The 23,294-nt window shown below is 38.8% G+C and overlaps 1 protein-coding gene across 1 annotated transcript; it reads right to left on the bottom strand.

The window, feature by feature from the left end:
* Positions 1-1,802: 1,802 nt before the first annotated feature.
* On the bottom strand, positions 1,803-21,985 carry PDCL3 (phosducin like 3). The gene is made up of 6 exons (XM_083362723.1): positions 21,880-21,985; positions 13,805-13,937; positions 9,535-9,625; positions 6,074-6,217; positions 5,164-5,372; positions 1,803-3,983 (listed from the first exon to the last, which is right to left on the bottom strand). The coding sequence occupies exons 1-6, from the start codon at positions 21,883-21,885 to the stop codon at positions 3,838-3,840; spliced, it is 729 nt and encodes a 242-aa protein (XP_083218849.1). The 5' UTR covers positions 21,886-21,985; the 3' UTR covers positions 1,803-3,837.
* Positions 21,986-23,294: the final 1,309 nt, after the last annotated feature.

Below are 23,294 nucleotides of genomic sequence, written 5' to 3'. Positions count from 1 at the left end.
CATTTAGTGAATTTACATACAGTAGTCACTCTCTAGAGTGTATTTCTCAACCTTGACAACTTTAGATGCATGGACATCAACTCCTAGAATTCCCCAGCCAGCTCTAGGTATGATTCAGATAATTCAGGGCAACAGATCTCACTCACCACATGGCATAACTTAGTAACAGGGACCTAGATTGTGCAGTTGTTATATCCTATGGAAGGGCAGAGTTAATCAGAAATAGGTCCAGCAAATAGCCAGCCCCTGTGCCTTGAACGTTATATTGTAATAAGCAGTATCTTAAATTCACCTGGAAATAAATTGGCCACCAATGCAATTTGTGAAGTAATAGTAGTATTACATGGTCACTTACATTCCTGCAATCTGGATCAACTGTAGCTTCCAAGTGTTCTTGAAATGCACTCCTGGAAACACTTTGCAATAACCCAGATGAGAGGTTATCAGGTTGTGAGTGACAATGGGTAGGATTGAGATTTAAGGTGCTGGTACTTACCTTTAAAGCCCTACATGGCTTAGGCCAGGGATACTTGCAGGACCATCTGCTGCCGGGAACGACTTCCCATCGCCCAGTGCACTCACACAGAGACGGCCTCCTCAGGGTACCGTCGGCTAGACAATGTCGGCTGGCGAACCCCAGGGGGAGGGCCTTCTCTGTGGGAGCGCCAGCCCTATGGAAACAGCTCCCCCCGAGCTACGGATGACCCCAGATCTCCGGTCCTTTCGCCGCGGCCTCAAAACACTTCTTTTCCATCAGGCTGACCTGGACTGACAGGGATTTTAATTATGTTTTTAATTTTTAACTTATTTTAATTTTAATTTATTCTACAGGGGCCATTAATTTAATTTTCTTTTAACTTCTGTATTACTGTATTTTATTGTTGTTAGCCGCCCTGAGTCCTTCAGGAGATAGGGCGGCATATAAGTCCCAATAATAAATAAAGTTCCTAAGCTAGGAATGTGCACAAATTTGTGCAAATCTGAACATAAGGCCCTCCAATACATGGCTGCCACCTGCTGTTCAGTTAGGACTTATAAATCCATGAGGAGGAGGATCCCCAAATTATGCACTGGATTGTCTGGATCTCATTTACAAAGATGGAAAATCTCCCGATCAGGAGGTCATGACTACATCTATTTGGAGTTGCTAAGGTTGAGTTCAACTCTATTCCTCCCATTCCAGACTCCTACAACCTTCAGGGCTTGAATCAGAATCCATATATAAAACCAACTGTTCCAAATCTATGGCTTTTCTTCTGAATCTGTAATTACACTGTGTTGTCAAAATATTTGTTAAGTAATGAGTCTGGGATATAGACTGAGAATGTAAGTTAAAAACTGATTCCAGCCCTACGCAGGGATTCCCAATAACATACTTGCTGCCACTACGTAATAGAGCTGAAATAACATTGTTCAATTTAATTGTTTTGCTCTATGTAACTGTCCATTTGAGATCAGAGAGGACTGAACCTCGTCTCTTTTACAGGGATATTTGTGCAGTCTTGGTTATAGCTTTGTTATGGAATTTGCCAGAAAAGGAACTAAATTCTTGTTACTTGGAATTCAAGGAATTGCAAAATCTCTTAATTAGCCCAGATCAAACACTTTGCAATCCAAATTCAAGAAAAAATGAAAAATGTAATGATATAAACTGCACACATGCATTTTAGTTGATGTCAAAGACATGGCAGCCGGGCAGACTCTGCCCTTATGCCCCATCGCACACAGATGATGCTGCAGGGCATGGGCAGAGGGTGTGGCCGCCATGGTGCTGCAGGGCCGCCTGCAGGCCATGGTGTCGGTAGGTGGCCCTGCGGGCAGGCAGGGGGCAGGACAGTTTTGGGGCATGTTGTCTAAAAGGTTCGCCATCACTGCCCTATATACCTAAAGTACCTGAGAAATTTAAAAAGCTGCTAGAAGGGAAAATAACAATGATGGCATTAACAGAAGCAATTAAAAAACAAAAGAATGGCAAAACACCAGGACCAGATGGGCTATCAGCAGAACTACATAGAACATTGCGGGAACCGTTAGGCAATGTAATGCTGGAACTCTATAATGAACTTCTCTCTGAAGCTGAGATACCAGATTCACGGTCGGAAGCACTCATTACCCTGATACCAAAGGAAGAAACGGAAATACAGAAAATAAAGAACTATAGACCGATTTCCTTGCTCAATGTGGACTACAAAATATTCACATCAATCATGGCCGAAAGACTTAAAAAGTTCTTAAACGAATTTATTCATTTGGATCAAAATGGGTTTCTGCCGAAAAGACAGATTAGAGACAATATGCGAATTTTATTAAACACATTAGAATACTATGAAACACATCCCAAAAAACAGATGGCATTCATGTTTTTGGATGCGCAGAAAGCATTTGATAATGTGAATTGGCAATTCATGATAAGGTTCGCCATCACTGCCCTATATCCTTTCAGACAGATGGCTGTCCAGTCTCCTCTTAAAAAGCCTCCAATGATGGAGCACCCACAACTGCTAAAGGCAAGCTGTTCACTGGTTAATTGCTCTGTCAGGAAATTTCTCCATAGTTTTAGGTTGGATCTCTCTTTGATTAGATTCCATCTGTTGTTTCTTGTCTTGTCTTCATGTGCTTTGGAGAATAGCTTGACACCCCCCCTCTTCTTTGTGGCAGCCCTTCAAATATTGGAACACTGCTATCATGTCTCCTATTTTTTTCCCTATACTAATTGCAGGTCTTTCAGCATAGGGGACAATATTTAAACACATCAGTATGCTTGTTTTACCAGTAAACAAAACATTTTATGCTTAAAATTTATAGAAAATGTAAATGGAAGATAGTTTACAACAGTGCAACAGTGAATATTCATATTATCGAACTCTTCACTTCTAGTCTGATATCATCCAAGCCAATGTTTTCTGCACATTTCTTTGGACCATTATTAAATATCCAAAAGTTGAAGAGATAATGTATTCTACAGTATAAAGTCATTGTGTTTTTAATGACCCATCAAGTATAATTACAATTGTTATAAGTTAAGTTTAAATCATGTATACAAAAGAGGAAGAACAAACTCATTTTTCAAACTATTCTATATTTCCTTTACAGATAGTTCTCTACTTACAACCAGTTTCCATAAGGCAGTTGTTAAGTGAATCTGGTTTCTCCCATTGACTTAATCAGAAGCTAGCTGGGAACTTTATAAATATTGATTACCTGACCTTGGGACAGTGCAGCTGTTATAAATACATGCCAATTGTCGAGGGCCTGAATATTGATCACCTGACCATGGAGATGCTCGAATGGTCATGTGAAAAGTGGCCATAAATCACTTTTTCCAGTGCCAAACAGTAACTAAATGAACAGTTGTAAGTTGAGGGCAACCTGTACTTGATCTGATTTCAGGATTTTTAAATAAATATGCTGATAAACACACTGATTTAGGTAACTTTTTGTTAAAATTAACCTACAACAGGTTAGGTTAATCTGATCAATACAGGCCTACAGTCATCAATATAGCTCTTCCAAAATGTATCATACAATTTTTATCCAGCCCTAGAGTGACGCTGGAGCAGAGGGGAGAGTATACTACAGTTAGTGATAAGAGTACAAGCAGATACCACGTTTGTTAGTAAATGTCCATCAGAAGTGACTTTAATGGTATGTCAACTTTAAAAATTGCTTTTACTTTATTCCTGTATGAATAATGAAGTTTATTTTTCAAGAAAGAATACTACCACTGATATTCATTAGGCTGAAATAAAACACATTATTTTATAGCAATAAATCCTCTGGTTTCATTGAAGAGTAATTCTGAGTAATTGGGCACAGGAAAGAACTGCACGTGGGGTCTTAATCCTCCTCTGAGTCACTTTCTTCTCTCTTTGTTGGAACAGAGCACTTGATGGACGTCATCAGCTGGTCTTGAATTTGTTTCCTGGGGTTCTCTTCCAGGTCTGTCTTAATGGCACCTGACTCAGAAATTTGCCATTCTAATTCTAAATGTAAGAGAAACAACAGGGGGAAATGAAACATTGTGGATGCCTTTCAATGTTGGAAAGAATAAAGTATCACCATGTTCCTTCTCCCTCTGAACAATTCCATCTGTTGTTTTCTTTTCCACTTTTACTATAATGCTATGTTCTACACAAACTTCTTGAAGCAGCCTTCCGGACATTAACTGACATGCTACAGCTAGCCAAGAATGGACACTTCATCTCGCCTCCTTTATCTTGTTTATAATTTATTTGGAACTGCCACTACTGTTTGGAATGGAGGGGGGCATCTTCTGTAGAGCACAAAGACATAAACACCCAATTCCCTTCTTATTTCTTTACACCAACAAAACAGACATTTTCCATGTAGCAGCAGGTTTTTATTGCACATGTTCACACTGGCTTACATCCCAGAAATGGAAGCAAGTCAACAGTACAAGTTAATCAGATATCACAGTTAACTCTGTGGGCAACCTAATCAGTCAATCTCATTTATGTTAGTTTAAAAGGAAAATTAGCATGATCTGGATTTTCTACTGAGATTAGTTCTACAGATGTAATGATAAAAGTGACTAAAGAACTGGTGGGGGGGAAGGGAAGGGATAAGAGAACCAAATAAAGTAGGTAACATTAAGGGGGAGTACTTACTCTTATTTCTGTGTTAGAAAAGTATATTCATTTTGCTTGTATAATAGTTTATCTACCATGTATTAGAAATGGACTGATGTTAATAGTTTTTCTCCAACAAAAAAAGCATTGGTTATATGCATCATACACAATGCCACAATTGCCAAGATGTACCAAATGCAACAAGCCTTTCCTACTATGCTGATGCAATCTCAGCTCCCGAGAAAAGGAAGCCAAACATTTTTTGTTAAAGATTCAAATCAATCAATTTTAAAAACTAGCACAGCATTTATCCATACTAACTCAGCACAGTTTCAATCAACAGGAAATGTAGGAATACATATACTGTAAATGGTAAAAGCAGAAGAAAAATAGGACCACCATCTCAAAAAAACTAAAACCTCTTTTGCTTAAGAGATTTCTTTTTGCATCCTTAACTTTTTTGATATGGAGATTTAAGGAAGGAAAGTAAGAATAGACTGAAATTTAGTGGCAGACTACCTCAACCAATTTTCTGTGTGAAAAATATTCTGTTTATTGCAAAACAGACACTCACCATCTCTCGTCAAATTCATGCCTCCAAATACCAGTGGCCCAATAAATTGGGCCTTGATGTCACCTTCCAGGTAGACAAAGATTGTGGGGAGGTTTCTATCAGGATAGTTGGGTATGCAAGTTGTAGAAATAGCTTTGACAAACTTGACATCCTGGAACTTCTTGGCAAGCCCACTTAAGTGTTGGTTTATCAAGGCACAGAGAGGAATACTAAATTTGAAGAAAGGAAAACAGACCCATATGCAAAATAAAACAAATGTCCATAATGGGCAATATTCATGATTTGTAGTTACTGTTTACAAACACATCTGGGTATCTACAAGTTTCACTAGACTGCCTATTAAAGTAGTCCTCGGCTTACAACCACAATTGGGACCAGAATTTCTATTGCTAAGCAAGATGGTTAAGTGAGTCATACCCGATTTTGCAACCTTTTTTGCTATTATAAATACATGGCAGTTACCAGACAAACTAATTTTGATCACATGACTAAGGGACAATGTGATAGGGATAATGTGAGGACTGGCTGTAAGCTACTTTTTTCAATGCCATTGTAACTTAGAACAGTGACTATATGAATGGTTGTAAATTGAGGATTACTTGTATACTGAAGGTGATACAAAGGAAAAGGCAGAAATTGACAAGCTTTCTCTAACTTAACAGGATCTCTCATATCAATAGGAAACCATCCTCATTTCCACCTGGTTAAGACAATTACAATGATAAGCGAAAAACTCTTTTGCAACCTCTTTGACTTGCAACTGAATTAGGCATAAAAAGGGGAAATTGTACTTTTAATGCCTGTCCTTGAATAGCAAATGGCAGCACAACTGCCATGCTGTAGCACAATAACAAGAGCTGTTAGAGAAAAATGATCCATGAAGACAAAAAGCCTTGAAAATCTCGCTTACCCTTGCTTGTAAAGATGCAGTATCACCCAGATATTTTTGCCAGCTTTTGTAATTTCCTGAATATAATCCTGTCCTGAAATCTCCAAAACTTGTCCAAATATATTCTTTGCTTGAGATGCTTTCCATTCAGCTATTCTCTGCTGCCTGCAAAATATAGAATCAATATATACATATAAATAATACACACACACACAGAGAGAGAGAGAGAGAGAGAGAGAGAGAGAGAGAGAGAGAGAGAGAGATGGACAGACAGACAGATAAAAATGTTATTCAGAACACAGCCAGCTTTCTCCAATCTGAATCTTTCTAAGATGCCTGGGGCTGCTAATTCCAGAATTTCTAGCCAGAATGATCAATGCTTGTTCAGACCGCATTTAGCAGGAGATCTAATATATAACGTTGTAATAAAACTTTGGCAATTTTAATGGATGTGGGACAATGCTTTTATCCCAATATTATAAGCAAATATTTAAAAGATAACAATCTGCTTATAACAACTAGTTCATTTATCCTCTGAATATGGTTTGTTTTTGCAATGGATGGTTAAAGAAGTCCCGGTAATCAGACTTACAACCCACATTATGTCATAAACTATGGTTCCTCCCCTTTATGCATCAAAATATAAGGGAGATGAAAATTAAAATAAATAATTTTGAGAGATTAAAACAATGCATATATATTAAGGGTAGTAGAGAATGGAAAAAAGGATATTTAAAACTACTCTCTAGATTACGGTACATGATGAAAATCACATTCCTGTTCTACAGACGCAACTACAGATGCCTAGATTCAGATTGAAACTGTCTAAATATCATCACTTAGATTCTTCTTCTGTTTTTGTACATATTGTTTGGAATGAGGAAGAGAATTTGATTGAAGTATTTTTGGAAGAACACTCAACCCGTTTATATTCATTAAACAGCTTCCATCCTTCTCCTTCAGTTTTTCTTTTCATTAAAAGATTTATCATCTGTTCAATCCACTCTTCTTCCTTATCCTCAAATTTGTTCTGTGATCCTGACAAGTAAGATATCTTTTCCATTTCAGGTGTTATCCCTGCATCTTCTAATTTTTCATTTGTCTGCATCTGTCTGTTAATTCTTTCCTTTAGGTCCTCCATCTTTTTCTGGGTAAAAGGATCCATTTCTTCTAATTTTCCTTCTGTTTTCTGGAATACTAGTTCCTTCTGAATAGTCATTGTCTGGATGTGTAAGTTTAGGTTAGAAAATTGTTCTTTTATCTTATTTACGTTATTTTAGTCTCATCATGAAATAAAACAATTGTCTGTTGGATTGATTTCAACATAAAAAGAATTTCTTTCTGAGATTCATTAACATTTTCTTGTTGGCATATCAAGCTGGGAGCTTCAGAAACAGTGTTAAAGATGATTTTTTTACCATTTAAGGCTAAGTATGGAACACTCATTTTGTTTTTGTATGTAGTCTTTATAGTCCAATAGGGTCCCCAACACAGATAAGCAGCCCAATTTGGGTTTTGTTCCCCTTTTCCCAGCTGCAGGCTGCAAAAGTGAAAGTTTCCAAACAGACTTATCTAAGTCTGGGCTTCAAGGCAAGTTTCCTTTAAGCATAACAAATTGTAGTGCCATGATTCACCACTAGATGTTGGTAACACTGTCTTCCAGCTTTCCAAATCCAAGCCTATTTTACAGACTTTCAAATATTTTTTCTAAAAAAAAAAAGTCTCAAAGGTACTTTGAGTCCCCAAATTTCAAAGCTATATATCTATATTAATTCCAAATTGATCTTGTAGTTTTCTCTATTTTCCCCCAAAGCAATTCATTCGCTGCTTTTCTTTTCCTAAGGGAATAGGGCAAAAACATCCCTTCCCTCTCTCATCGGGGAGCATTCTTTGCTTTGGGCATTCTTTTTCCAAGAACGTAGTGTTAAGGTCATAAAAAGACGATAAAGTCTCACCCAGTTCCATCCATGTTGCTCAAAAAATTGCTAGTTAGCGCTTATCTTCGGTTGTCAGCAGCTTCTGACTGGCCACACAAATGTAGCCAGTCTTTCCCCTGCCGGTTTGGAGGGCTTCCTCGGATCCAGCGGAAGGGCTGCTGCCCCCTCCACAATCAACGAGGGTCCCCTCCTTCAATGCCTCTCTGGGGCGATTTTCGACCCTTTTAAGGGTCCCCAGCGGGGTGAAATCAAACATGGAAGATGGAACCCTGTCTTCCTGCACCCACCACACTGCGATGTATTTTATAGTGTTTTATGGATTTAAAGGCAGAAGCTTCAAATGCATCTTTTATAGAGCAAATATTTTAAAAAATTCACTGTTACATTCATTTTGTCCCTTATAAGATCACTGTCAAAGTGAACTGAATGCCGATTGGTGGCCCCCAGGGGGAGAGCGTTCTCTGTGGGCGCACCAGACCTTTGGAACCGCCTACCGGTTGAGCTCCGGATGGCCCCCGACCTTCGCTCCTTCCGGCGCGATCTCAAAACCTTCTTTTTCGAACAAGCTGGCCTGGTCTGACGGGATGGGGTTGGGTTTTTATAAATAGATCTAATTTTAATATGTATTAATTATTATGGGCACAATGGTTTAATTGCTTTTTAATTTTTGTATTCTATCTTTTATTATGTATTGCCCTGTTCACCGCCCTGAGTCCTTCGGGAGAAGGGCGGTATACAAATAATAATAATAATAATAATAATAATAATAATAATAATAATAATAATAATAATAATAATAATAATAATTATTATTATTATTATTATTATTATTATTATTATTATTATTATTATTATTATTATTATTATTATTATACATGCCAGATACCTGTTTCTTTTTATGAGTTTGGCTGGTTTAACTATAATATAAATTACTGTAATTTTTGAGTAATTCACTTAATTCATTTTTGTAAATTATAGGTATCTTCTATAATATCTGTTAAATAAAGAATTTTCTACTTCTCTGTTCTCATATGCTGTGACACACTGGCATACATACACACGTCTCTTTTGCTCAATGCACATGGAGACAGTAGGAACAATTTCCAAAGCAATCCACAATCCTTGCAAAAGATGTGGCTGTTTCAGGAATTTGAAACATGCTGTTTACACACAATCCTATATATTGTATTTTTTTTTCAAATGCTTTGTACAGATCTGAGTGCCAGTGATCTCACTGCTAGACTATACTTATGTAGGCACTGTTTCTCTGAATCTGCACATACATGTAGTCCTCATTTAGCTATAATTCAGACTGGCAACTTGGTCACTAATCAAGGCAGTCGCTAAGTGAGAGCACAATTGTACTTATGATCTACATAATTTTAGCGTTCCTTTGCTTTATAGATCCTCAAAGGTTATATTCCAAGGATTGTTTCTAAATTTACTTTTTAATCCAGAGTTCTTTACCATAACTTATAGTATCAACAATAATTTCCAGTTACAACTATATCTTTATTTATGGCACTTTCAACAGAATATTCTAACCTGTACATTTCTACAGCATGTTCATCTTCCTCATTGAATTCATCTTCATTTTCTTCAAGTTCCTCCAGAGTCATATCTTCATAGGTCTTAACTGATATGGGACAAATACAGGGTCATCAGTACAAACAAAGAGTTTGGTAATTCTTACCAAGGACAAATGTCAGGCCGTAGACAATACAGAATTACACAAAAAATCTCTTTTGAATATAAATCATGTAAATTTTATGAATAGAAGCCATTTAAAGACAGCTTGCATGTTATGTCAAGAAAACTTTTGCTCTGTAGACCTTTGATTGGTAGAAATAAATAATAGTCCTCTTTGTGAGTTTCTAATGAGTTTCAGGAGCTAACACACGTAGAGAACTAAATCTTGTCCCTTAGCTAACATAATCTTGCATTCTTCCTGTACTATCTGTTGTTCTCTCAACCTCTGCAAAAAGCAAAAAGCCCTTAAGGAGAATTTGATTTCTCTGCTATTGAATGCGCTTTAGAGTTCATACCATCTAGGGTTCTGATCTAGTATGGATCCAGGTAGTATGAACATTATTTCAGGAAGTCAGAAAGCACAAAGGGCAGGGCAGCAGGAGGAGTGGACTTACTGTACTTAGTCTCATCTTATGTATTTTACCCTTATCTTTCTAATATTATTTACTTTAAATTGGGTATAAGTCAAAGCTGCCAAAAGAATCCAATAAAAAACAATAATATTAACCAATAGTTTAAATAACAAAAATTGGTTTAAGGCTTTTAAAAATGTTAATAGTTATGCTAGGCTCCTCATCTCTGCAAGGGAGGTGGTCCAAAAACCAGGGCAGCAACAGATCCTTCCAGGTTAGCTTATAGGTGAACTTCATTAAGAAAGTTTGCACTAGGTTAGCATAGAGCAGGGTTTTCCAGCCTTGGCAACTGTGGACTTGCTGGTTTGGGAATTCTGGCAACTGAAGTCCATGCATTTTAAAGTTGCTAAGGCTAGGAAACCCTGGTATAGACCATGCTGTGAAAATGATGGTTCATTAAATTAGGCACAATTCTCTTGACTAGACATTCATGTCTGTAACAAACTTGTTGCAAAAGGAAAGTGAATCACTTCTATACAGATTTGAACCTAATTGTTATTGCCCTCAGAATGATGCCATCTTATTAACTCTGCTCCTGCAAATAACTCGCTGGAAGTATTCATTTGCTACAAGGCTACTGCTCCTACTGAGCCAATTCTTATTTTAGGCAGCAATCATCCGCTTCTTTTTTAAATGACATGTAATAAGAAAGGCAATTATAATTCTTGCCAAGGGGAACAATCTTGCTCAATAAAAGAATTTTTAACTCTGAAAAGAGCACCCCATGAATCAAGCAAATGTGTTCAAAAACAATATTCTTACTGCAGATCACATGCTAAGGCCATCTCTCCAGTCCCATGAACAACCTTACCAGTTATTAGTTGATCTAAGGCAGATTTCCTAAATATGTTACTCTCCTTGGTTTGAAACATGCCAAGTTTGAAAAGCTGTTATAGAGGGGGCACTCTATACTGGTGGTAAATGATGAGGTTAAGTGTGAAGACTGCAGTCCTGTCCTATTGGTTCCCTTGGTTTATATTCTCTATTTAACTCTTATTAATTTTAATTGTTCTTATTTTAATCTTTTTATCATTTTGTAAGCCATCCAGTGTCACTCCAAGAGTGAGAAAGGTGGCATATTAATTAATTAATTAATTAAGCAAGCAAGCAAGCCTTTTTCAAGTAACAAAATCTCTGGAATTCTAGATTACTCGTTACTGTTGACATGGGGGCATGTTTTTAAGATTGTCATGACTTTTTGAAACCAACACAGGATGATACACAGTTTATAGCTCTCAGTCAAAGGGTATTGTTTACAAACAATATTCTTTGTCTGACTTTCCCTAGGGTAGTTCTCAAGAGTTGTTTGATTTAAACTAAAAATATATATATAATCTACAGTAGTTGCCAAATGTCTTACTTATAAAAAGACCAGAAGTATATAAAAATGATTTATGTGATAAGGGTACCTTCACTGCTAATTTTATACAGGTACTCTCCAACTTACAACTGATTGTTTAGCAACCATTTGAAATTCCAATGAACTTTCTCAAGACTAATTATGACTACCGTATTTTTCGGACCATAAGACGCACTTTCCCCCCACAAAAAAAGTGGGGGGGGAAAACGAGGGTGTGTCTTATGGTCCGAAGGTGATCCGTATGGCCAGCCCCAACCTCCACAAGTGGAAAGCAAGGGAGATTGCCAGGAGCGTGAATCAGCACATGCTGAGAAACGCCGATCTCACGCTCCTGCAATTTCAGCTTCCCTTGCTACCAGAGAAAGCAGGCTGAAACTGAGTGAGGGAGATTGCCAGGAACGCGAATTGGCCAATCTCCGCTGCTGCAATCTCCCTTGCTCCATTTCAGCCTGCTTTCTCTTGTAGCAAGGGAAGCTGAAACCGAGGGAGATTGCAGGAGCGCGAGATCGGCCAATTCGCGTTCCTGTCAATATCCCTCACTCCGTTTTAGCTTGCTTTCTGCAAGAGTTAGCCGGGCCGCAGGGCCGCCTCCACAGGTACTGCTCTAACGTGGAGAGGGAAGGACAAAGAGGGAGGGAAGAAAGGAAGGAAGGAAAGAAGGAAGGGACAATGGGAGAGGGAGAGAGAGAAAGAGAAAGAGAGAGAGAGAAAGAGAGGGAGAGAGAGGAGAAAGAAATAGGGAGGGAGAGAAAGAAGGAGAGAGAGAGAAGGAGAAAGAAAGGGCGAGAAATAGAGGGAGAGAGAGAAAGAGGGAGAGGGAAAGAGAGAGGGAGAGAAAGAAAGGGAGAGAGAGACAAGGAGAAAAAAAGAGGGAGGAAAATAGAGGGAGGGAGAAAGGGAGAAAGAGGGAAAGAGAAAAATACAGAGGGAGAGAAAGAGGGAGAGAGAGAAGGAGAAAGGGAGGGAGAAAGGGAGGGAAATGGAGAGAGAGAAAGAGGGAGAAATAGAGGAAAGAGAAAAAGAGGGAGAGAAAGGGAGAGAGAAAGAGGGAGGGAGAGAGAGAGAGAAAGAGAAGGAGAGAAATTAAATTAGTAACATGATTGTTAAGTGAATCTGGTTTCCCCACTAACTTTGCTTGTCAGAAGGTTGCAAAAGGCAAACACATGACCCTGGAACAATGTGACCATCATAAATATGAATCGATTGCCAAGCATCTGAATGTAAATCACATGACCCTGGGGATGCTGCAACGGTCATAAGTGTGAAAAATGGTCATAAGTCACTTTTTTCAGTGCCATCGTAACTTTGAACAGTCACTATGTGAATCATTGTAAGTCAAGGACTACCTGTATCATTTTTTTTCCTTTTTGGGGGGGGTCAAGTTTTTGACACCTTGCTGGGCGACTGGTGGTACTCGGACATTGCCTTGTCCTAAAAGTGGTACAATGGATGAAAAGGTTGAAAACCCCTGTTTTAGTATACCGGTACTATTTGGTTCAGAATATTTTTTTCTTGTTTTCCTGCTCTAAAAACTGGGTGCGTCTTATGGTCAGGTCTTATGGTCCGAAAAATATGGTAATTATGACCTAGATTTGAAGTTCTAATGACCAATTCCCAGGTCATGTGATCATATTTTGGGCACTCAGAAACTTGTTTGTATTTATGGTTGTTTACACAGTCTTTTGGGGGGGGGGCAAAACCTGGCATTTACTTCCTATATCAAGAAAAAAGGGTTAATTGCAGACAATGGATTAACGAATACAGCATTCTCTTAAATACTGTGGTGTTCACTTAGTGACTAAGGTGATTCACTTAATAACTACCACAAAAAAGGATGTAAACTGGGGCGTGATTGCATGGTGACTGGCTTAATAACCAGCATGACTTAGCGCTCTAATTCTGGGCTTAATTACAGTCATAAATTGCAGATTACCTGCATTTCATTAAAATTATATGTGTAGATCAAAGTTTATCAATTATATATCCTGAGAACTAAATCCCAACCTACAGCGTAGACAGCAGTTGGAAATTCAGCTGAGTTTAACCAGTCATCAGAAACACAAACAGTTCTGAATATTTCTCCTGATCCTTGCTTCTCAAGTACAAGAATTAATTTTGAAACCTTTTCACCCAAGACATGCAAAACCCAAAATACAATGAGTACACAAGCCTCACTGAAGTTAACAAGGTCCTTGTTTGCAATGAGAGGGCTCCTATATTTTGAGGTGATTACCCGGGAACCTGGGTAATAAGAGTTCCACATTAATTCAGCATTCTAAACTAGATTGCTTGCCAACTGATTGTTGCTGGAGGATCTGCTGCTCCCTTTCTTCTTCTGCCTGCTCTTGCTCTTTCAGCTTTTCTTTTGGAGGAAGGATGCCTTTTTTACGCAAGATGTCATTCCACTCTGTATCTGCATTAGGATCCTAGAACATAAAAATGATAAAGAGCATGAGATGCCAGTGTGACAACCTTATTCCGGCTCCCTGCACATTAAGACTGTACCAGCTTCACTGCAGAGTTTGAAAATTCCTTTGAAAAGCATGGTGGATTGCTGGCAAGAAGGAATGCCAAACCTTATAATTACAATCCAATTTCCATTTCTGCAGATACAGAGCATGGTTAATAAAATATTTAAACTAATCCTATAGTACTCTTTAAAGAGAGACAACAAGGGAGGCAATTCAGTTGAACCCAGAGGAGGTTTTCTTCTGTCTGAGTAAACATCAGCTTGCTTCCATAAGAAAAAAAAAGCAAACCAAAAACCGTAAGGAAAAAAAAAGGTAAACCAAAAACCATAGAAAAGCAACCAATAGCTAAAAACAGTAAAGCTGCAGTATAAATATATACCTTAAGATATAAAAACAGCAATATTTTTCAACCAATAGTTGTGTTTTCAGTAACATCTAAATATTTGCACATGAAAGAACATAAAGACACAGCAATGTAAGGGACCACACCATCATTATGCCAGAAAAATCACAATACAGTAGTGGCTAAAAAATGCATTAAGCATGCAACAGACGGGAGTGAAATAGCTTAATCATTTCATGGCATTTCTTTCTTATGGAGTCAAAAGAGAAGCAGAAAACTAACACATGCTCTTCTTCTTGACCAGCCAAATAACAATAAAGTAAAATTCAAGTGATAATACCAGAAGGAAAGACTGTATGAAAACACACAAAAAAGAAAATGAACATATTAATTCTGGGACATCCTTTTATGTAACAGTATGACTGAGCAAAACACTGAACAGCAACAAGAGATGTACTTTGGCTTACAAGAACTGACATTAAATAAACGTTTCTTGGACTTTCAACTACAATCAAGTGTATTACCATAACAAAAGATGCTGGGATGAGATATTACAGATGCAAGAATAAACCCAAGTGAGAGAGCTGCTCACAATCTCCGAATGGAAAAGCAGAGATGATTAAATTGATTCCTTCATCCAAAGGAGAGAATATATTTAATTTTTTTTTTCTATCTGGAAATTGCTTCCAGATATTATGCTTGGGAGGGAAAAACGGAAACTTTGATTTTGTTTTTGCTGATTAGATAGGTTTGTTGCTATAGAACTGGCTAGTATATACACAATATACTATTGTATAGAAGTAAAAAGTTGAGTAGTTATGTTATTATCTTCTACTGTGCTAAAGAGAATTGGAAGTCAATGTCTTTTTCTTGGGGGGAGGAGCCAAGATGGTGGACAGGCAGCAAAGGCTGTAAAGAAGTCCTCCAAAAGTAAAAGCTTTCTTTTCTTTTTATTTTAACTTTTTAACACCTTTTAACACTGCATTTTAACCTACCCATTTTAACCTGTTTTAACCCTTGTTTGACTTTTTATAATAGTCAAAGACTTTTTACAAAGGATATATACTGGACAGGCTACCATTGTTTTACCTACATTTTAACAACTCTACAAGCCAGGATTACCAAAAATGGGGAAAAGGAGAAGGAGACAGCACAGAGTTCATCCAAATCACTGAAGCAGCAGAAAATAGGCCCCTCTCTCCCTTCTATAAATGAGAGGAAAGAATATCCACAAAGAAAACAACACTCAATCAGATAGTTCTAGAGGTGACCATTATAACCTCAGTTTACAGATCAACCAGGTTGCCTTCCAAATCTATGACAACAGATAGAATAGAGGATGTTGGAGTGATAGAAAAGCTGTTAGGCAGTCTCTGAGCCAGCTACTCGGCTGCGAGTACACGCAGATTGATTTATTGCATGCAGAGTGGCTGCCCGCAAGAAGGCAATGTATGAGGATTTTGCTATCCTTCAAGCAGTCCATAATTCCCTCAATGCTTCTTAGAATGAAGGACTTCCTGAGCCCTTTTTCAATATTTCCGCTCAGGGAACCTATGAGTGTTTTCCACTCAGGGAACCTGCGCCTACTCATGGTTCAGTCTCTCAATGAGGGAACTATTGCTTTAAATCCAAGCGGCATCAGACCTCATACTAATAAGTTTGAAACATGGGCAGCTGAATCAACCTTGAGAAAACAGAGAAGTGATCCACAAAGAGAGTTACTCATAGTCACTGATTCTGCTGAGAGCATGCCAGAAGAAATGTTGAGACTTTAATGATATATTGCCAGATTCTGAGCAAGCTAATTATATACAGAGACTGGATGATTTAAAAGAAGCATTAACAATAACTACTCAAGCTAATACATCAAATAACAATTACCATAACGATCCTCCAACGTGCCCCTATGGAGAACCTGAACTGACTATATGAAGGCCAGTGCTAGAAAAGCCTGTTATGGAATGTAGCCAGGTGGTATCGTTTCAGAGGCCTTAATCACTCTAATCCTCTGAAAGGTAAGGATATTATATTGGTGCAAGAGACTTGGACTACTGATGATCTCCTGCTTAATGGCTTTTATTCATATAAGCTGGAAGCAAGGCCAGGCAGAGAACCAGGGAGACTGAAAGGAGGGCTGGGTATATTCATTTCTACCAACCTGAGAGCAGAGTCCACACTTATTACTCCTTTAAACCATTCAGCTATGGCCCTTCTCCTCAAGCAGGACTCACTCCTGCTTTTGATAATTAATGTTTATCTCCCGCCTTCACTAAAAAAAGCTGAAACCACTGCTGTATGGCTGGAGTTGGAACACTACGTTAATAAACAACTCATGGAACACCCAAATGCCATGGCTCTACTAGGGGGAGACCTTAATGCCAGATTGGGACCAGATTATTATACATTATTCATGAAACAGCATCAATACCCACCATCGGAGGTCCCTATACAAACCAATGCTCCCCTCATACGACTCTTTAAAGACATTAGAGCTAACTATGCTGGCCTCTATCTTGCCAAGTTGGCAAATAAATTTAACTTCTTCATATCTAACGGCTCGTGGCCTGGTGACTATCCTGGCGAGTTTACATTCATGGCAGGGTCCAAAACTAGCACTATTGACTACATCTTAACTTCTATGGACTTAGTATATTATATAGAAATTTTGAAGTCCTGCCTTACTTAGAAAGTGATCATCTTCCTCTGTGTATATACATGAAGCCCTTTATCAGGCAGATACCCTCCAAGGACCATTTTATCCCTGTAATCTCTACAGCCAGTCTAACAAGATGACAGGTCAAATGAACCCAACAACTTGATCAGAAGGCAAGGAGAGCCCTAACAGAGGATAATTTTCAAAAAATCTGCGCAGCCTTTATGAATGAAGACCCCCTCCAGCGAGAGTACAAGGTCTATAATGAAGGATTTACCTGAGTGGCCTCCAGTTTCAGAATCTGAAATGAAATCCCTCATTGGCCAACTCAGGATGGGGAAGGCTCCAGGAGCTGACTTCATTTCGGCCGAATTACTAAAGAATAATATGGAGTGGTGGATGCCCGTCCTGGCAGTGCTATTCACCTATATTGACTCCACCAGGTATGTCCCAGGGGATTGGGGTTTGGCACTTGTGGTCCCAATTTATAAAAAGGGAAAGAGAGAAAACCCTGCCAATTACAGACCAATAATCTGCTAAATATAATCAGCAAACTCTATGCCAAACACCTGCAAGATAAATTAAAGAAGTGGCTGGACCTTGAGAACCTGATTGCTGAAGAACAAGCCGGGTTTAAAGAGGGGAGAAGCACCATAGATCAGTGCTTAGTTCTTCATCATTTGATTGAAAAATATGCATCAGATAGACCTGTATCATTATAGGCTGCCTTTATAGATCTTAAGGCAGCTTTTAGCACGGTTACAAGGACTAAGCTATGGGAGAAGCTGGAAGCTGCCTCAATTGATCACAGACTCCTCCATCTGTTACATGCCTTACATACCAAAACATCCCTCAAGGTAAGGTGTAATACGCAAGGGTCTCTCTTGAGGTCAGTTGAAACTCAAAAGGGGGTTAAACAGGGGTGCATTCTGGCCCCCTTGCTCTTCAATTTTTACATAAATGATATGGTAAAATGTTTAAATAATCCAAATTAAAAAAAAAAACCCAAAACAGGTGACCGAAGCATTGCTCTGCTGCTCTATGCAGATGATGCTGTGATTCTCTCCAGGATTCCACCTGGCCTTAAAAGAGCCTTGCGAGCTCTTCTTGTCCAGTATTGCAAATATAATAAACTGGATATAAATTATGAAAAACAAAGGTTATGGCTTTTCCAAAAAGGCCAAAATGGTCCACATTGTATTTAAATAGCCACAAAATAGAGCAGGTAACCACCTTTTAAGTACCTAGGGGTGGTCATCCATGCCACCGGCTCACAAAAAGCCCATGGAATACACGGCTGCCTCTGGTCAACGATCAGCGAATGCCATTCTTAAATTTTTCCGCACAAAGGGAGGACACTATGTTCCAGCTGCAATTAAGCTCTTTCTGGCCAGGTCGCTAGCACAGCTTCTCTACGGGACCTTGCTTGGACCCTCAGCTTCGTGTTACACACCACTCGAAAGAGTTCAATCCAAGTTTATCAGAACAATTCTCCAGATGCCGTGCTGAGTCCCAAATGCACTTCTGCGCCTGGAGACTGGATTGATAAAAGTCGAAGCAAGAATCTGTATAGCTTCTTAAACATCTGGCTAAGGCTTAATTGCTTTCCACAAGGACTTCCTCCATTAATTCTACAAGATAAATTTTCCTCTTCATGGATCAAGGCAGTCAAGTCCAAACTTGCCAAACTAGGCTTCTCATCAGTCTCAATTCTCAAATTGGACTACGACCAAGCAAAACAAACCTTGCGTCAAAGGGTAGAGGACATCGAGAGGCAAGCAGACTTAGGTATAGGTCCACTGTTTCTGGCTCCAGACTCTATTAGATACGTGGTTACATCTGCCAGGTATCTTAGTAAATTGGAATCAGTAAACCACCAGAAAGCATTCTCGCTTGCACAGTGCCATGTGTTTCCATCGGCCGTCCTGCACGGCAAGTACAAATAGACACCAACTGTCTGAAAGACTATGCTCCTGTGGCTCAGGAGAGGTGGAGACCATTGGACACATATTCCTTTGATGTTCCTTCTACAGAGCCATTTGGAAAAAAACATATCCTCCCCATAATTGATAGGTATCCTGGTAGTTCGGAAAGTATTTATCTCCAGTGACTGCTTAAGGATGAGCAGGCAGTGATCACGGCGCAGGTGGCTAGATTCTCTGCAGCAGCATTGGGGATTCGCCAGAAACATAAATAATCATTTTAGATCTTTTTAATAATCTTTTATAATTGATTTTATTACATGTTTTATCCAGTTTTAGACTATACTCATTGTATTTTTATTGTCAGGTCAGTATAATTCAGTTTTCTGAAGCTAGCTTGTTTTTGATCTACTGCCTGTAAAACTAGGCAGACCTTGGTCGCCCATTGATTGCATCATTGGTTGCGATGTACTGCTAGGTCCTCTTGTGATGGTTCTGTTTAGTTTTGTTTTATTTGGATGTTTGATTTATGTGTGGCCTTTGGCTGTAATAATAAATCATTTTCTTTCTTTTTCCTTCTCTTTTCCTTCCCTTTCCTCCAGTTTTCTATTTTTTTTGTATTTCATATTTTGATAAACCAAAAAAAAAATATGTGAAAAAACCAACTTCTGAATACCTGAACAGCACTTTGCTGAAACTCTCATGTCTCCTTCCAAGTTTCCTTCCCAAGTTTTATTATGTAGGCAGCTGAAGTGTTAAGTCAGTATTTTAATTAAATGTTAATGAACTAGTCTGCTTGTAATGCTAAGCCAAATAGAGTGGGTTCAAGTATGCATTGATTAAAGTCAACAAGTCTGTTTTTGGACACAAATATAACTTTAAAACTTTCTTTAACACATTACTCCCCACTAAGTATAAAGTTACCAATACTTGTAATGGAAGCATCAGCTCTCTCAATTTTGCACAAAGCAGTCACATTTATCTAACAAAGGACTGTTTCTGCAAGTTACTTACATCCTTTTTATGTATAAAGCTTGTAATGGTTAGAAGCTTTATTTAGGGCAGACATGTCAAACTCGCGACATCATGTGATGTCGTGCGAGTATCGGAGCTTTTCCCCCCATTGCCAGCAATGGGGTAGGCGTGGTTTTCTCGTGACGCATCCGGCCCATCAGCTGGCAGTTTAGGGGTTCAAAATATAAATTAGAGGCCATTTTTGAATAGTATGAATTTTTCCCTGTTACAATGGGCAGGGGAAAGATTGTAGCATAGGTCCACCTTGGTTCTCTTTACGTCAAAAATGAGTGTTTGGGGGGCGAGTGTCTTTTTCTGCAAGTACTCCATATGGTGCAGAACCTAAAGCCTCACGGCATGAAAAAAACCTAGGACTATGAGAGACAGAAAGGCACAGTACAGGCACTGCCCCTCTTCTTGTGCTATAAGAGATAAGGTTCTAGTTCACTGCATCAGTGTAGTCTGAACCATAAGGTTACCAGCAAATAATATTTTGCAATTGGTCCATGGCAAAATGTGACAGGGAGCCAGGGAGAAGATATAGCTACTTGAAGGACCATCTCATCTCACTGAGATTGGCCTGCCCCACCTGTGCCAGAAGAGGCATGCTGTGAACCCCATCATCCCCCTCTCCCCCATACTGAGGTCAGCTCTAACCTTCTTTACCTTCTGTTAGAGCTTAAAGACCTGGTTCTGCTAGTTCATCTGGGACTCCAATGAAGGGTTTCACATTGGGGGTGGTTCATAGATTAACAACAGATCCCACCCCCTCTTTCTCATCATATTCCCTCCCTCCCCATCTTTTTAGGTAGGTTGATTTTTTTATAGTATTATATTTATAGTATGTTATAGTTTTATCTTCTAATATTGTAACCCTCCTAGAGTTACCATGTGGTAAGATGGGCAGCTAATACATTGTACAAATAAATGTTGTGTTTAGAATGTTGGTCCATTTTCCTACAGTCTACTTCTATTTATGTTTACTTGTTTTTAATTATTGTTAATACTTGTTTTAACTGTTTTGTTGTATGTTGCCCAGAGTCAATTTGTGAGATGAGCAGCTATATAAATTTGCTAAATAATAATTTATCTTATTAAGAAACAGTACTGGGAATAGTGGGGGAAGTTCCGTTGCTATCATCTTTTCTTTAAAGGGTCATCATTTTACTAATTATACTTTGCAATTTTAAAGTCATTATATAGGATTAAAATTACATTAGCCCAAGAACACAGTGGTGTTTGTGGGTTTAGGCACCCAATCCATCTTCTCTACAATCTAGCTATAATTTTCAGCTTTTCCCTTCGCTCTCATTTACAATAGGAAGGCAGCTAAACCAAAACAAAACCAGAGTTTATTCTTTCTACTCCTCCAAGCAAAGGAGCAATTATTGCAAGAACTTAGAAGTCGGAAGAATATACACTAATAAAGGAGAATATATGCAGTTCAGGATTGAAATGAGGGGTTCTTGGTGCCCTCTAAGCTTGGTTGGTTGGTTGGTTGCTTGCTTGTAGACGTTTCATTATCCAAACTAGGTAACATCATAAGTGCTCTCGTAGTCTAAATACATACTCTCACTTCTGTACACCCATCCACAGTACCCGGAAAAGCGGTCTCGGAGCATGCGCTGAACGAACACTCAGCAAGCGAAAAGAAACTTGGACCGCCTCTCTTTATGGTCAGGAAAGTCACCACGTGTAGCTTACTCCAGTGTTTCTCAAGCTTGGCAATTTGTAAACCTGTGGACTTCAATTCCCAGAGTTGAAGTCCACATATTTTCAAGCTGCCAAGCCTGAGAAATACAACGCTAAATCGAACCACCCATGAAGCATAAATCCAGCTAACCAAGCCATTCTTCCTGATTCCCACCTCCCCGGCAGCTAACCCTCCCTCGAAATCCCGCCCCTATTAGGGAAGCACGCGAGACTTTCCTCTTCTTGGGGACAAAATGGTCTAATCTGGCTAACCTGCATTTTGAGGAAAGGTCTTCTTGCTGTTGTCGCCGCTGAAAGGCCCAGATAGAGGCAAATCGAGCTGGGCACCTCGCGCGCGTCCTCCCGGATCAGTGGGAGGAACACAAGCGGGCGTTGCACACACGCTACTAACCCGCCCACTGTCCATCCTGACGTCTCCTTATTAGGCTTGATCCGGGCATTTTTCCTTGCCTGGGTGGCGAAGTAATGCGGCAGCGTTTGTCCCGCGGTGCTGAATAGGGGTTTTGCAGTCGGAGCAGGGCTGCTTATTGCTTTTATGAGGCACTAAATGATGATATCCGAGAAATTTAATATCCACACTTTTTTTTAAAATGCTTGTGTTCAACACTTATATGGATTCATAAATCATAGACACAGTTCTCTTGCAGTTCATTCAACTTTTTCTTTTTGGAACATCAGAAGACTTGGCTAGTTACTGGCTAATGTGTATTGTGCCAACTATACCCGTGTTTTTTATTTGATTTTTAATTAATGTTGATTTTTGGTTGAGCGAGAACACCGCCATTAGGCCCATTTATATGCATATATAAATAAAGTAAAAATAAATATCAAAAGAAACATGAATCCCGTTACATATGTAGCTTGATTCGTAAGCTTGGTAAATTAAATATATAGTAAATTAAAAGATTTTTCCTATTAGATAAGGCCCTTGAGAGTGGAGGAGAGTGGCTAATGAATGACCTGGGTATTCAGCATACTATGCTAATCCAAGCAAGTCAGCACAACAAATATGTCTTGCTTTCTGGAAATTATGTGGAAGCTTCCAGGTACTTTTCTTAGCAATAAAACAGAAATAGTTTACCGTTGTTTTCTTTGAGAAGTGGGATTTTTAAAATTCCAATATCCAAAAGTTGCTTATCTTCTAATGTGGAGAACCTAAGGCTAGCTAGCACATCCAGGCTGCAAAATTCCAGGCATCCATGACCAAAATTTTCTGGATGTTTACATACCATGGGTGTTTCAATTTAGCATTGTATTTCTGAGGCTTGGCAACTTGAAGATATGTGAACTTCAGCTCTCAGAATTTCCTGGGAGGTGTAATTCAGGGAATTCTGATATCGTGCAAGATCAGCCAAAAACTTCCATCTACTCAGAAGTCAATAAAATAAACTGAGTGAGTCTCATTGAAATCAGGAGGATTTACAAGTATGAATTAATACTGATACTCAAAGTACCTTACTTAAGTTTACTGTATTTGTCAAAGCTGTTGCTTGATCTTTTGCCTAAGATCTTGTGTCTGTGTCTGCTCTTAGTTTACACTCCCTTCCCATTACCTAAAAGAAAAATAAAGTCTTAATGGAAAGATACCTTATGGCAATGTATTAGCAATAAATGATTCAAAATTGCCTTCTTAAGGAATAAATTTCCCTTATTCATGAAAGGAGAGA

Source organism: Vipera ursinii (genome assembly GCF_947247035.1).
Source record: "Vipera ursinii genome assembly, chromosome: 4".
NCBI classification, from domain to species: Eukaryota; Metazoa; Chordata; class Lepidosauria; order Squamata; family Viperidae; genus Vipera; species Vipera ursinii.
This window is presented reverse-complemented; position numbering and strand designations above follow the sequence as displayed.

Excerpts from the sequence above, each read along its gene's own strand:
- PDCL3 (XM_083362723.1), bottom strand. Across the intron at positions 6,218-9,534 it reads CATGCTGTAGAAATGTACAG|GCAGCAGAGAATAGCTGAAT; the intron begins GTTAGAATATTC and ends TATATTTTGCAG. Across the intron at positions 3,984-5,163 it reads CATGAATTTGACGAGAGATG|AATTAGAATGGCAAATTTCT; the intron begins GTGAGTGTCTGT and ends TCTTACATTTAG.